We start from the raw sequence: 15,023 nt of genomic DNA, 5'->3' as shown, positions 1-15,023 counted from the left end.
CATTGTAGGAAGATAAAAAATGAACAATGGAAGGGTGAAGTAGTTTGACTTTGTCATTTGTTTCATGTTTGTTTTATTTGGATTCCCATCAGGAAGTGGAATTCATTTTAAAAGTAGCAAATCAAATAGGAACATCCACTGGGGAGAAAAATCCTTCTTCACACCCCAGAGTATGACCTGTCAGGGGAATCATGAATCTTTTAGGAAGGACAAGTCAGGAGTTCTGCCCACATCTCAGTCTGGGCTCCTGCACAAATGGCATCTCCCTGATGTTCTTACTAAGGACAGTGTTGCCTCACATTCTGCCCTGAGAACCATCTGCCTGAGAATCACCTGGACCCAGGTCTCATGAATGAGCATCATTGGATGTGGAGCTGGGATCTGCATCTTTCACAAGCTCCCCATGCGATTCTACAGAACATCCTGGTTTAGGGACCACTGTCCTAGGGCATCTGTCCTGGAGGCAGGTGGAGGAAAAGTGAGCAATTAACACAGGTTTAATGCATGTCTCTTATTAAGAACTTGGTGCCCTATGCCCTTCAGTTCTCTCCCTCATGGGTATAACACAGTCTTCACCTCTCCATTTCTGAAAGTGGTGAAATAACTGATGAGTAAGCTGTAAACTTATGACTCTTCTCTCTGATGCTGGTGAGAAGTTCAGGACCACAGAAGTTGTGGCTATATATGGTCCCAATGTCCTACAGAAAATGTAAGAAACTAACCCATAGTCTTTGCAGCTAAATCACTTGAGCATATAGTTCAGAGAAGAACTGGATATCTTTCACTGGAAGCAGGTGTGTGTGTATTTGTCTCTGTGTCTCTTCACAGGTGCCCAGTATTTCTCTGTGCTCTTGCTTAATCCACTTCTTATTACTAGTTCCTTAAAGGGGAGGGCGAACATAATTTGATTCTGACTTCTCTTGACAAGAGCACTTTTCATTAGTGATTGTGGATGTTGACAGGCTCATGAGAGGTTGTTGAATTAGGAGGAGATTGATAATCATGAATAGTAGTAAAATAATACATAACTGCCAGTAAAATTTTTAGCTTTTCAAGCAGTTATACTGCATGACTAAACTCAAAAACACTTTGGTTTAATCAACAGATATATTTCTTTTTTTTTTTTTTTTTTTTTTTTTTGCTATTTCTTTGGGCCGCTTCTGCGGCATATGGAGGTTCCCAGGCTAGGGGTCGAATCGGAGCTGTAGCCGCCGGCCCACGCCAGAGCCACAGCAACGCCTGATCCGAGCCGCATCTGCAACCCACACCACAGCTCACGGCAACGCCGGATCGTTAACCCACTGAGCAAGCACAGGGACCGAACCCGCAACCTCATGGTTCCTAGTCGGATTCGTTAACCACTGCGCCACGACGGGAACTCCTATTTCTTTTTAATCTTTATACATAGTGGACATTTTGACTATTTTTGATCCACTTTGCTTTCAGTATATGTTGTTGAATTTTTCTCTATATACTTTGATTATGAGTTTCAGATTTAAATGTTCAGTATTTTACAACATGAAGCTGAACTCTCATGACTGTTTTTTACTTTTAATATTTTTATGTTTTGGTAATTTTAGGGCCACAACCACAGTGTACGGAAGTTCACAGGCTAGGAGTTGAATCATAGCTCTAGCTGCCAGCCTAAACCACAGCCACAACAATGGGTGATCCAGGAGGTATCTGCAAGCTATACCACCCCACAAGGCAATGCCAGATCATTAACCCACTGAGCAAGGCCAGTGATGAAACCTGTGTCCTCATGGATACTAGTCAGTTTCAGTACCACTGAGCCATGATGGGAACTCCTTATGATTGTTTTTAAGTATACAAACAGAATAGAAATTAGGACACTTGAATTTACTATCCCTATGCTAAGACAGTGTGACACTTTCTCTTTACTAACAAGACACAGGTGCAAGTCATGACTTAGAGGCTGCCTCTCCCATAGATGATGGAAAAATGCCACTGAGCTAGTTTCTCTTCTGTATCAAACTCTCTTCTTTGTTTGTAAATTTGCTTATTTCATGTGATGATACAATCCACTTTAAAGGATTTTTTCAGGGACAGGTCAGTGTACTCAGATGCTGGCATATTCACCAGTAGAAATGCTTCTTCTTTTCCTGGCTTCTATAAATCAAATTATGTTGATTTATGCTTCTCTTACTCCCCATCCTTCCCCAGCAGACAGGAGAGGAGCATGAGGATGGACAACCAAAGCAGTGTGTCCGAATTCCTCCTCCTGGGGCTCCCCATCCAACCAGAGCAGCAGGGCTTGTTCTTTGCCCTGTTCCTGGGCATGTACCTGACAACAGTGCTGGGGAACCTGCTCATCATCCTGCTCATCAGGCTGGACCCTCGCCTCCACACCCCCATGTACTTCTTCCTCAGCCACTTGGCCCTCACGGACATCTCCTTTTCATCTGTTACTGTCCCAAAGATGCTGATGAACATGCAGACTAAATATCCATTCATTCCTTATGCAGAATGTGTAACACAGATGTATTTTTTCCTACTTTTTACTGATGTAGACAATTTCCTTCTCACCTCGATGGCATATGATCGGTACATTGCCATTTGTCATCCTCTCCATTATACCACCATCATGAGAGAGGGAGTGTGTACCTTGCTAATATCTGCATCTTGGATTTTATCTTGTGTCAATGCCCTTTGTCACACCCTCCTCCTGACCCAGCTGTCATTTTGTGCTGACAACACCATTCCCCATTTCTTCTGTGACCTTGATGTCCTCCTTAAGCTCTCCTGCTCAGACACATCCATCAATGAGCTGGTTATTTTCATAGCAGGAGTGGCCATCATTATCCTCCCATTAAATTGCATCTTGGTCTCTTATGGCTGCATTGGGATCACCATCCTCAAGGTTCCATCCACCAAGGGCTTCTTCAAAGCCTTGTCCACCTGTGGATCCCACCTCTCAGTGGTTTCCCTCTATTATGGAACAATCATTGGGCTATATTTTGTCCCCTCATCCAAAACCTCCAGTGACAAGGACATAGTTGCCTCTGTGATGTACACAGTGGTCACCCCTTTGCTGAACCCCTTCATTTACAGCCTGAGGAACAGGGACATGAAGGGGGCCCTTGAGAAACTCTTCCACAAGGTATCAGTCTTGTCTCAGTAATGTTTGCTCATCTTTATAACAGACACATATAGTCACATAACCCCAGATCTTACACTCCTTATCTCAAGCCCACGTTGGTATAAATGCTCACTATTTCATAACATGAACTGCATTCTATTCTATTTATTTTCTGTTTTCTTAGGAATTTCTTAATGTGAATTGTGACATCTAAATTGATATTATTGATTGTCACTCTTGTGTGTTAGATTGAGCAATAACATTGCTAGTAGTAAGACTTATGTATTTCTTCTTCTTTCCCAAGAGAGAATATATTAGTTATTTTTATAATTGGTCTATTGAGGTATAGTTGTCACATAAATGTAGATTTAATGTGTACAGTACATTGTTATTGATACATGTTCATTGTGAATTAGCTACCACAATCAAGCTTATTAATGAATTCCCCACCTCTTTGTAGTTATTATTTTATTTTGTATGTGTCTGTTGAAAAGACTTAATTTAATATCCTTCCTCCTAGCAAATACCAAGTACACAATTCAGTATTGTTAACTGTACTCATTTTGCTGTACATTCAATGTCAATAACTCTTGCTTAATTGAACTTCATACATCATGCTAGGTGAAATAATTCAGACTCAGAAAGCAAATATTCTGTGATACCTCTTATGTGTGGAATCTAAAATTCTATTCTCAGAGAAGCAGAGAAGAGAATGGCAGTTGCCATAAACTGGTGGGAAGGGGTATGTGCCAATATTGGAATTTATTTATGAATTGTTGGAAATCTTGGCTAACAAGGCCCCCTTGGCAGAAAAGTCTGCAGAATTGGACATTTGTAAAGCGTCTCCTTTCCTTTCCCCACTTCTCATTCAGTTCTCTTCTATATTATTTTGTTAGTAGAAACAGTGGTGGATAAGGAGAATAAACTCTTTAGTTGCCTTTTTTAGCTCCAGGAAACTATACACAGATATGAGTTCAGTTCCTCCACTTACCAGAGAAGGACTTGAAATTTCATCTTGGTTTGGGGAACACTGATCACTCTTATGGACTGAAGTGCCCTTCTCTCAGTTGTTTACTCTCAGCCCAGTTGTCCATGGAATTTTATGCCTGCAGATGTGAGTTTGAAGAAGACACTGGCTGTGTCCAGACAGAGAATGAGAAAGCCAATGAAAGCATCCATGGTCTGGATTCTTCTGTTATTCCCACTGAATTTTAACCTATCTCATACATTTTCTTCATTATATGTCTTTGTGGAAGTCATTTCTACTCAGCTTAGTGACAAAAGGTTTGTGTGATGAGCCTAAGTAATCCACCTTTTTAGTCTCAGGTGAACCACCTAATTCTATTACTTCAGGCTGTGGTTAGCTAAGGATGAACAGTATCAAAGATGCTTCTGAGGAGTTCCTTGATGGCATAGATGTTAAGGATTCAGTGCTGTCACTGCTGTGGCTCTGATTCAATCCCTGGCCTGGGAATTTCCACATGTCATGGGTGTGGCCATAAAAAGAAATTGTTTAAAAACATGCTCCTGAGACTCAGCACCATAGAGCTGTAAGGGAAGAGTATTTGGGAAAGACAGATCTCAGTTGCAGGCTGTAACTATCAAAGTGTGTCACCTCACACAATCAACTTAACTCTTCTGAATTTCCATTTCCTCTTCTGTGTATGCAGAAAAATCATAAAAACATCTAATATATTTTTGATTTGAAAGAAATAAAATACCAAATTTGGCTTAGGATGACAACTGACTTAGAATAAAAATCACTGGCTTTCCCTCCCTATGAATCAGAGTTGAGTTTTGGAGCAGACCTTGCACAGATCCTCCTGAATTATCATAACTATGGGACCATGGCAGATAGATTATCCTCCCCAAATAAAAGTGAAACAGTGGTCCTAGGATACAGCAGCACATCTTTCTGACTGAGCTAGAACCAAATTACTAATCAGAAATGGATGAGTAAGGTGTTGGGTGAGTAGATGGGAAGAGACAGATCAGAAGAGCATATTACTCTCTACATTTTTAATATTCGCTCAGAGTGACCCTTGGTGAGGTTCTGATGAAGTTTCCATTTAACATCCTAGATTTCTTTGTAGAAGGACAAGGGCATCTTCCACCACCATCCCACCTGATTAAGCTGCAGACATGGAGCCACTCAGTCTGATCAGGTTCCAGAGCCAAAACCTGAACCGGGCTTTGACCTTTTTGCTGGTCTAGAGAAAGGATGCCTCCTTTGGCCAGACACACCCATGGGTGCCTGGCCCAGTTTCCCCACTGTCACTGGACATCTGTCTCTTGGATCCTTGACCATTTGCCTGCCCCTGTAAGACCCATTCCCTAAAGTGGTCAACACTGTTGTTCACATCTTCATCCATGGGCTGTTGATACTGCTCTGCATGGGTTTTTCTCAAGAAATATGTCTGATGGGAAGTGCTTTATTACCACCTGTCATGCTATATTGGCTTTCCTTAGTTGTAGGCATCCAAGTCATATTGATATGAATATGTATATAAAATTTTGGAACTCTCTAAGTATGAGTTTTATTTGAAGCATCCTAGGTCTGACTCATGACCTTCTACAGTAAAGCATCTCATTGGGCTTAAAACAAAGTTTGCTACATTTTTGAAAATCATGAATGGGTAATGAGATCACCAGTTAATAAATACTTCTGGAAGGGAGTCATTATTGACACTTCAACTACTAGTTTACATCCTCCTTAAAACCTAAAAATAGGGAGTTCCCATCGTGACTCATTGGTTAACGAACCCTACTAGCATCCATGAGGATGTGGGTTCAACACCTGGCTTTGCTCAAAGAGTTAAGGATCTGGCACTGCTGTGAGATGTGAGATGCGGATCAGATCTGATGTTACTGTGGCTGTGGCCAGAGGCCACAGCTCTGATTGGGCCCCTAGCCTGGGAACCTTCAAATGCCACAGATGCAGCCAAAAGAAGACCAAAAAAGTTAAAAATAACACTAAGTCGTTTCCCCAATAAAATCCTTTTTTTTCTACTGTACAGCATAGTGACCCAGTTACACATATATGTATACATTATTTTTTCTCCCATTATCATGCTCCATCAAAGTAAATAGACATAGTTCTTGGTGCTAAAGAACAGGATCTCCTTGCTAATCCATTCCAAAGGCAAACGTTTACATCCATTAACCCCAAGCTCCCAATCCATCCCAATCCCTCCCCTTTACCCTTGGCAACCACATGTCTATTCTGCAAGACCATGATTTTCTTTTCTGTGGAAAGCTTCCTTTGTGCCATATATTAGATTCCAGATATAAGTGATATCTTATGGTATTTTTCTTTCTCTGTCTGATTTACTTCACTCAGGATGAGAGTCTCTATTTCCATCCATGTTGCTGCAAATGACATTGTTTTGTTGTTGTTTATGGCTGAGTAGTATTCAATTGTGTATATATACCACTTCTTCCTAATCCAATCATCTGTCAATGGACATTTGGATTGTTTCCATGTCTTGGCTGTTGTGAATAGTGCTACAATGGACATGATGGAGCATGTGTCTTTTTCAAGGAAGGTTTTGTATGGTTATATGCCCAAGAGTAGGATTGCTGAGTCATATGGTAGTTCTGTGTATAGCTTTCTAAGGTACCTCCAGACTGTTTCTATAGTGGTTGTACCACCCATTCCCACGAAGATTTCAGAAGGTTCGATTTTATCCACACCCCCCAGCAATTGTTATTTGTGGATTATTAATGATGGCCATTCTGCCTGGTGTGAGATGGTATCTCATGGTCATTTTGATTTGTAGCTAATAATCAGGGACATTGAGCATTGTTTCAAGTGTTTATTGGCCATCTGTATATCTTCTTTAGAGAAATGTTTCTTCATGTCCTTTACCCATATTTCCCTTGGGTTGTTGGCTTTATTGCTGTTGAGTTGTGCAAGTTGTTTGCATATTTTAGAGATTAGGCCCTTGTCAGTTGCATTGCTTGAAACTATTTTCTCCCATTCTGTAAGGTGTCTTTGTTTTCTTTTTGGTTGCTTTGCTGTGCAAAACCTTGTAAGTTTTATGAGGTCCTATTGGTTTATTTTTCTTTTATTTCTGTTATTTTGGGAGACTGACCTGAAAAAACTTTTTAAGGTTGATGTTAGAGAATGTTTTGCCTATTTTCTCTTACAGGAGTTTGATAGTATCTTGTCTTATATTTAAATCTTTCAGCCAATTTGTGTTTATTTTGGTGCGTGGTATGAGGGTGTGTTCTAGTTTCATTGATTTGCATGCAACTGTCCAGGTTTCCCAGCAATGCGTGCTGAAAAGACTGTCTTTTTCCCATTTTATGTTCTTGCCTCCTTTGTCAAAGGTTAATTGACTAAAGGTGTCAGGGTTTATTTCTGGGTTCTCTGTTTCATTGGTCTATATGTATATTTTGGTACCAGTACCACACTTGTTTGATAACTGTGGCTTTGTAATATTGCCTGGAGTCTGGGAGAAGCCTCTGCTTAAAAAAAAATCAAGAACAAGGCAATTACCCTAAAGAGTTAAGGGGTCCCAAGAAACTCATCACCCTACCCCTGCACAGATCCCAAATAAAACATCTTATATACATTAAACTACCAAAATGCAAAGACTTACAAATAATTTTTAATTCACCATGAATGATCTTAATGTCAACATCATACTAACCTTAGTTGACATGGGTGACCTGTTTTAATTGAAGCTTAAATTTATGAATTGGGGGGTGGGTTTGACAGGACATTTCAAGAGATGAAGAAGTTGGGAAATGTTAATACAGTGGGGAGGATTCTGGTTGGATGGGACCCAGTCTCATTTCCTTGTCTGCTTGGGGCCTGTGGGAATAGCCTAAGTCTAGCCCCAGATAGGGCTCAAACATGTAATTCACAGTCTGTGGTTTATGATTTGTTGGGGGTCAGAATGAGTAATGAAGGTGAGCTGATTGGGCCAGTTTGAGCAGCAGGTCCAGGATATCAGAGGGGTCATGGATGGCCGGGTAATTTCATACCTTAGCCTCCCTCATGTCCATGAACTCTGTCATCAGGAGCCTGAGACTCTGCCAGGAGACTCCCTCCTGTAAAAGCTGACCATGAGGAGGAGATTATATCGTATAGACATTTCAGAGGACATAAGATAGGTAGAGGTCAATGGCTTTGGGAGACTCTCAGTGGCCCATAATTTGGGACAGTCAATGTCAATTGAATGAGAGTAGTAGATAAGGAGATGAGAGCCCCATCTCTGATTATATGGGAAAGCTCTCCTCACACAATCAAGGACCCCTAGAGAGACTACATGGAAGGGAGACCTTGGGAGAACACAAGTTCAAGTCCTGTTTCAGATCGTATACAAATGGAATCCTCAATTACTGGGACACAGCAAACAGCTTGAAATTATACACACATGTACTTTATACTGTTGAAGCCTGGGAGGTTTTGATTCTTTGAAAGATGCTCAGTAATTATTTATGGAGAAATATAGGAATTAAGAAACATTTTAAGATATACTGAGTCTGAGAAACAAACTGCATTTTGGAGGGGTTTGAGGAAGCCAGTGGACTCGTCCATCCAGAGGGATATGAGGAAGTCAAAATGATATGGTCTTTATTTTTAAACAATATTTTTTTTAAAAAAATATATATATAGTTGATTTACAATGTTCCTTCAATTTCTGCTGTACAGCAAAGTGACCCAGTCATACACACACACATTCTTTTTTCTCATACTATCTTCCATTATGTTCTATCCCAAGAGATGAGATTGGACATGGTTACTTGTGCTGTGCAGTAGGACCCCATGCTTACCCATTCCAAATGCAATGGTTTGTATCTACCAACCTCAAACTTCCCACACCCTCCCCACCTCCCATGGCAAACCCAAGTCTGCTCTCCATGACTGTGATCAACAATAACATTTTTTAATGTTTCTAACATTCCTTAGATGCCCATAGATAATTTTTTTCTATCTCTGCAATTAATTTAAGATGCTGGTGTCTCTTTTAGCTCTGAAGCCAAACCTGAAGGCAAATAAGGAAAATGGTGCTTTGTTCACACCTACAGGTAACAAAAACTGATCTTTGTATTGAATACTTATGAGCAGTAGGGTGAAGAGGCAACATAAGGAACTCAACCATTCTTATTGACGAGATTGTGGAAAATCATGGCACTTTGAGTAACCAGCATGGAAATCTGAACTTTGAATTTCAATCTTCTTATGGGAAACTCTTCACCTATTCTACATCTCCTGGAATATGATATCCTGTCTTTCTTTCTTTTGTCTTAACCTCTGCTTATTTCTATAAACAAGAGAGATGACCTCTAATTTTTTAAAACTGACAAATTAACAATATGCAATGAAAGTGTTATGAAAGCTGGGCCCATACCTTGCTCAGTGTTCTATCCCTAGCACTTATAGCAGCTCTCATCACCTAGGAAGCATCAGGTGTTTAGTTATCTAGTAAAGGAATCTCAGAGAAAAAAATTAATATTTTTTAGGGCTATACATATGGCATATGGAGGTTCCCAGGATAGGGGTCCAATCAGAGTTAGAGCTGCTGGCCTATGCCACAGCTACAGCAATGCCAGATTCAAGCCACATCTGTGACCTGCACCATAGCTCATGGGAACGCTGGATCCTCAACCCACTGAGAGAGGTCAGGGGTCAAACCCAAATCCTCATGGATCCTAGTTGAGTTCATTAACCACTGAGCCATGACAAGACCTCCTCAGAGAAAATGTTTTATATTTCTGAGCAGAGGAGGTATGCAGAGTAACAACAGTATTGATGATAATAGCTCTCATCTATTGAAAATGTACTAGTAGAAGCCACTCTACTAGATGCATTTCATAGTTAATCTCAGTTAATTCTCCAGATCCCCCATTTAGATAGAGGTTATATGCACCATCTTATAGATGAGAAGCTAAGGCTCAGAATGGTTAGGTAACAGGATTATATTTTCATGACTAGTGTGTGGCAGACCCCAATCTGGAGCCAAGTTTGTCTGATTATAAGCCTCTGTCTTTTCAAAGAAAGTTTCTCTCGGTCTATATAAGTAGAAATAATTCTCCTATGACTAAGGAGCCTCCTAAGGGTGCCCTTCATGTCCTTGTTCCATAGGCTGTAGATAAAGGGGTTCAACATGGGGGTCACCACTGTATACATTACAGCTGCTACAAAGTCTTTCCCTTCAGAAGCAACAGAGGGAAGGCACAAGTAGGCACTGAAGAGGATCCCATAGAACACAGAGATGACACAGAGATGGGAACTGAAGGTGTAAAAGACTGCCCCCCACACCAGGAGTTTGGACTCTCAGCATGGCAGATACAATGTGTATGTAGGAGATGACAATGCACAGAAAGTGGACAGTGAGCTCTGTGCCTCCTAAGGCAAAAACCATCAATTTGTTGATGTGGGTATCAGAACAGGACAGCCTCAGGACAGGAATTATGTCACAGAAAAAGTAGGATTTTTCCCCAACAACACAGGAGTACAGCTGAGCCATGAGGAGGGTGTGAGTGAGGGCAACAATGTGGGTGAAGACCCAGCATGAGGCAAGCAGCAGGGCACTAACTCACAGACTCATTATTGTGGAGTAGCAGATAGAGTGGCAGATGGCCATGTAGCTGTCATATGCCATCACTGCTAGAAAGAAGCTGTCCAGGTCACCAAACATCAGAAAGAAATACATTTTGTGAGATGTTATGACGCTGAAATGTGTACAATTACCAGCATCTTGGTTACTGTGGAGGATGTTAAACTCAGGTTGACAAAGGGCAGGTTGGCCAAAAAGAAGTACATGGGCATGTGGAGGTGGGAGTCAGAGCCGATGGCCAGGATGATGTGTAGGTTCCCAGTCAAAGTGACAAGATACATGCTCAGGAAGATTCCAAAAAATAACTGCTGTTGCTGGTGACCCATATAAGACTTGAAGGAAAAATTCAGAGTTGCTGGATTGGTTTTCTAAGGATCTGCAGCATCGGGGAGGTAGGAAGGACATTTAGAATGTGAGATTTCTTCTAGAATTCTACATGTGCTGCCTCCCAAATCTTCCAACTCTCAAATCTCCCTTTAAATTCATTTTAATCCCCAGTCCTGACTTCACCTCTGAGCTGATGCTATTTCCTTCCTTTCTCTTTATTATGAATATTATAGCTTTTTATTTACTCTCTCTTTCCATCTGGTCAACCTTTAATATGGAGAGCATTCCCCCAAGTTGTCTTTGCATGTTCACCTCTGGTATTACCAAGACATGGACTTGGTCCATAGCCCTAATCAGTCTCATCCTCACAGCACCCTGGAGACACAAGTGGACAGAGATGTGTGATACCCTTCATTCTCTCCATAGCCCCCAGTCCATACAAAATTCATTTTAAAACCTTCACCATATCTCATTTTAGAGTGAAGGGCATATGAAGGACTCATATACATTTATTTCCTCATCTTTTCTTCTGAATTAGATGTTCTGAGTCCCCCCCCCCCACCACTTTTGAGTTTTTGTCATGGACATAATCATCTTATACCTAATATTTACTAGCTACTTGTTGTATGATAGGCACTCAACTAAGCATTGCTTACAGGCTGTCTATTTTAATCCTTAAACAGAACTAGGAGGTAGAGAGAATTAGGCTTAAGATTGTATATTGAAGTAAATTGAGGCTGAGGTTAATTAAATCACTTGCATCCACAGCTTGTAAATATTTCAGAGAGAATTCAAACTCATAGCATTGGAAGGCAGAAATTGCATCACCAATCAATACAGAGAGAAGGTGATTTTCTATCACCAGATTTACATTTTATTTCTCAATATTCCCATTTTTGCATCTTTCATCTCCCTGCCTTCCTCTCTTGGATACTCATCTTTTATAGAAGAACAATGAGGTTCAAGAACTAGATAGAAGCTGTAACTTCATAAGGTCTAGAGATCCCAAAACATTGGTCATAATGATAACAAATTGAAATGCTTTTTAAAAATACAGACTCCTCAGACTTACTCAGGTTTTATGGATTAAACATTCTAGGGTACCCAATTTAAGTATTGAGTATTATTTAAAAACTAAAATGAAATCCTCCCCCAAGTATTTCAATGCTTAGTAGACATTAAGAATAAATTGTTTAGTTTAACGCTTCCATTTGATTCACAGATGAATAAGCTAAGATTTAGAAGTGAAGTGATTGGAATGCATTTATGCTATGCTTTAGAGGAAGACATGGAACAAGACCCAGTGTATCCAGGCTCTCCAACTAGTGCTTTTTTTTAAAGCCACACTCATGACATATGGAAGTTCCCAGGTTAGAGGTCAAATTGGAGCTACAGCTTCTGGCCTATGCCAAAGCCACAGCAATGTGGGATCTGAGCTGCGTCCACAGCTCATGGAAGTGCTGTATCCCTGACCCACTAAGCAAGGCCAGGGATTGAACCCGCATCCTCACAGATATTAGTCAGATTTGTTTCCACTGAACCACAATAGGAGCTCCCAGTTATCTTTTTAAATTATATTTTTGTTATCAGTATCTTGCAGATCTAAATATTTGTCAAATCCTGATTTTTATTTTATTTTATTTTATTTTTTTGTCTTTTTGCCACTTCTTGGGCTGCTCCCATGGCATATGGAGGTTCCCAGGCTAGGGCTCTAATTGGAGCTGTAGCTGCCAGCCTACGCCAGAACCACAGCAATGTGGGATCTGAGCCACGTCTGCAACCTACACCACAGCTCACAACAACACCGGATAGTTAACCCACTGAGCAAGGCCAGGGATCGAACACACAACCTCATGGTTCCTAGTCGGATTCGTTAACCACTGCACCATGATGGGAACTCCAAATCCTGATTTTTATTGAAATTCCACAACTAAAGAAAAGTTTGCCTACATAGGATAGAAGATTTACTGAAACATTGAGTTCCTATTTTGAAATTAATACTTCAACCGTTAGCAGGAGGAAAATCTCAACAATGTTACATGTTTTTCTACCCTGAACCCTACCATAATTCAGAAACATTTCTCAGAACTATATAATTTCTTCCAAGAGATCATAAAAACGCAAGTTATTTTTCCCTTCATCATTCCATGGAGAATATAATGCCTCACAAATATTAGTCTCTTCTGACTGGGTACATTCTAATAACCATGTCCTACAGGATAATAGACACTTAAGACCAAATGATTGTGTACTTCATCAAGAGAAGAGTGACACAGATCATCAGATGATTCTGTTATTTCCTAAAATAATATCCTGCCATCAGTGACAAAGTCTACTCACTCCCATTGAGCCTCTCGAGGGCACTGTAAGTTATTTTAAGGCAGAGCTGCTTCTCTTTCATTACCTCTGCCAGCATGTGCTGCCTTGATCAGACTATTCCTGTAACAGCCCCTCAGTCTATGGCACCAGTTAACATCAGAAAGTTTCACAGATCCTCAGAAAAAGGTTCAGAATTCTCTATCATAAGCTCAGCTTTTAACCTTTTGTCATTTTTTTTCCACTCAAGGGCCTTGTGTTATTTTTATCTTGCCATATCCATTGTGTTTTTCCTTTCCCTGAGTTTCTCATCCTTATTCCTGACAATAACCTCAGAAAACCCTCATCTTAGAGACAACAATGAGCTGCTCCAGAGACTCAGGGAAACCTCTGCCTGTCAGGCCAGGGTAATGAGATGAGATCCCTTTACTTACTACTTTTGCTTCTTCACCTGCTGCATCTGCAAACAGGTAAGAGATGGCCTGGACATGATGGAGAGATTATTCCAAAGGCAGGAGTTGCTAGCTCATAATTTTTGTCTCAAGTTTCTCGTCTTACTGCTGCCCTCGTTGCTGGATAGAAGGTACTGTCTATGTCCTTAACTCAGGAAGAAGGAGGGAAGGGCTCAGGTTCTTCCTGGCAACCATTGTAAAGGGGTTACACGGAATCAGGTTCAGGGTCAAGATTAATGCATACAGATGGCATGTAGGCAGAAGCATAGGTCAGATTGCTAAACTGCTGTTAAATACACATGTAGGGTGTGGAAGGGAGAGTGAGAAGCAGAGGCTAGGGTTCCTGAGGAAGATCCAAGGAGCTCATCAAAGGTCTGCAAAGCCAAGCCATAGCCAGGCCTGAAGGGGAAGTCAGAGTAATCAGAGTTACCTGTATCACCTGGAGCAAAGAAGACCAGAAAGAAGAGTGTTTAAGATTACCTGAGGCACATGGTCCTCTAACGCCACTCAACCTAGGTCTTCAGGAATTTTGAGGTATTTTATGTTCATATTTTGAAACCTGAACAAGAGACTCTGAACAGGGAACAGGATCATCAGGATAATAGCAGGAGGGGCTGATCAGGGCTTTCCTTTGGCCGCATATAGACGGGGCATCATGGAAAGGAGCTTCCTGGATCCTTGTTAGAGCCAACAGTCATAATTGCCCAATTTCCTCTCTGCAGTTAATGTAACAGACCATATTAGCCAAGTTCTGGCCTCATTAAAACAAATCAGAAGCTTTACTTATTTCTTTTCTTAAATGGTAGCATTAAGGGTTGATGCTATTTGTACTGATTTGTAACTAAAGTCCATGACCAAAATGCACTATCTTTGTAAATAAATAGTCTCATAGCTGACCCCTTGCAACAAGATTCCTGTTGTTTTCTCCACAACCCCTCCAGCCTGCACTGCTGGTGGGAATGTAAACTGGTACAGCCACTATGGAGAACAGTTTGGAGATACCTTAGAAATCTATACATAGAACTTCCATATGACCACGCAATCCCACTCTTGGTCATCTATCCGGACAAAACTCTACTTAAAAGAGACACGTGCACCCACATGTTCATTGCACCACTATTCACAATAGCCAGGACATGAAGACAACACAAATGTCCATCGACAGATGACTGGATTCGGAAGATGTGGTATATATACACAATGGAATACTACTCAGCCTTCAAAAAGAATGACATAATGCCATTTACAGCAACATGG

At 40.8% G+C, this 15,023-nt stretch overlaps 2 protein-coding genes across 4 annotated transcripts in view; both read left to right on the top strand.

The window, feature by feature from the left end:
* LOC146407216 (olfactory receptor 1N2-like) overlaps window positions 1–15,023 on the top strand; it is a 204,885-nt gene that overhangs the window by 157,547 nt on the left and 32,315 nt on the right. The window contains exon 2 of one of the 3 annotated variants that reach the window (XM_085019405.1): window positions 9,083–9,139. The exons of the other annotated variants lie outside the window; for them this stretch is intronic. The gene's annotated coding sequence lies outside the window, so the exon portion shown is untranslated. The remainder of the gene's footprint in view (window positions 1–9,082; window positions 9,140–15,023) is intronic. 3 annotated transcript variants of the gene reach the window in all.
* Window positions 1,933–3,142, top strand: LOC110258972 (olfactory receptor 1J4-like). The gene has a single exon (XM_085019386.1). It carries the CDS (start codon window positions 2,033–2,035, stop codon window positions 3,140–3,142), a length of 1,110 nt encoding a protein of 369 aa, XP_084875512.1. The 5' UTR covers window positions 1,933–2,032.

The sequence above is a fragment of the Sus scrofa genome, chromosome 1 (genome assembly GCF_054392235.1).
Source record: "Sus scrofa isolate SSC_HxYL_T2T_F1_AM1 chromosome 1, Sscrofa_HxYL_maternal_Yorkshire_Landrace_v2.0, whole genome shotgun sequence".
Classification (NCBI taxonomy): domain Eukaryota; kingdom Metazoa; phylum Chordata; class Mammalia; order Artiodactyla; family Suidae; genus Sus; species Sus scrofa.
The sequence above is the reverse complement of the archived record's forward strand: the minus strand, read 5'-3'. Positions and strand labels throughout refer to the sequence as shown.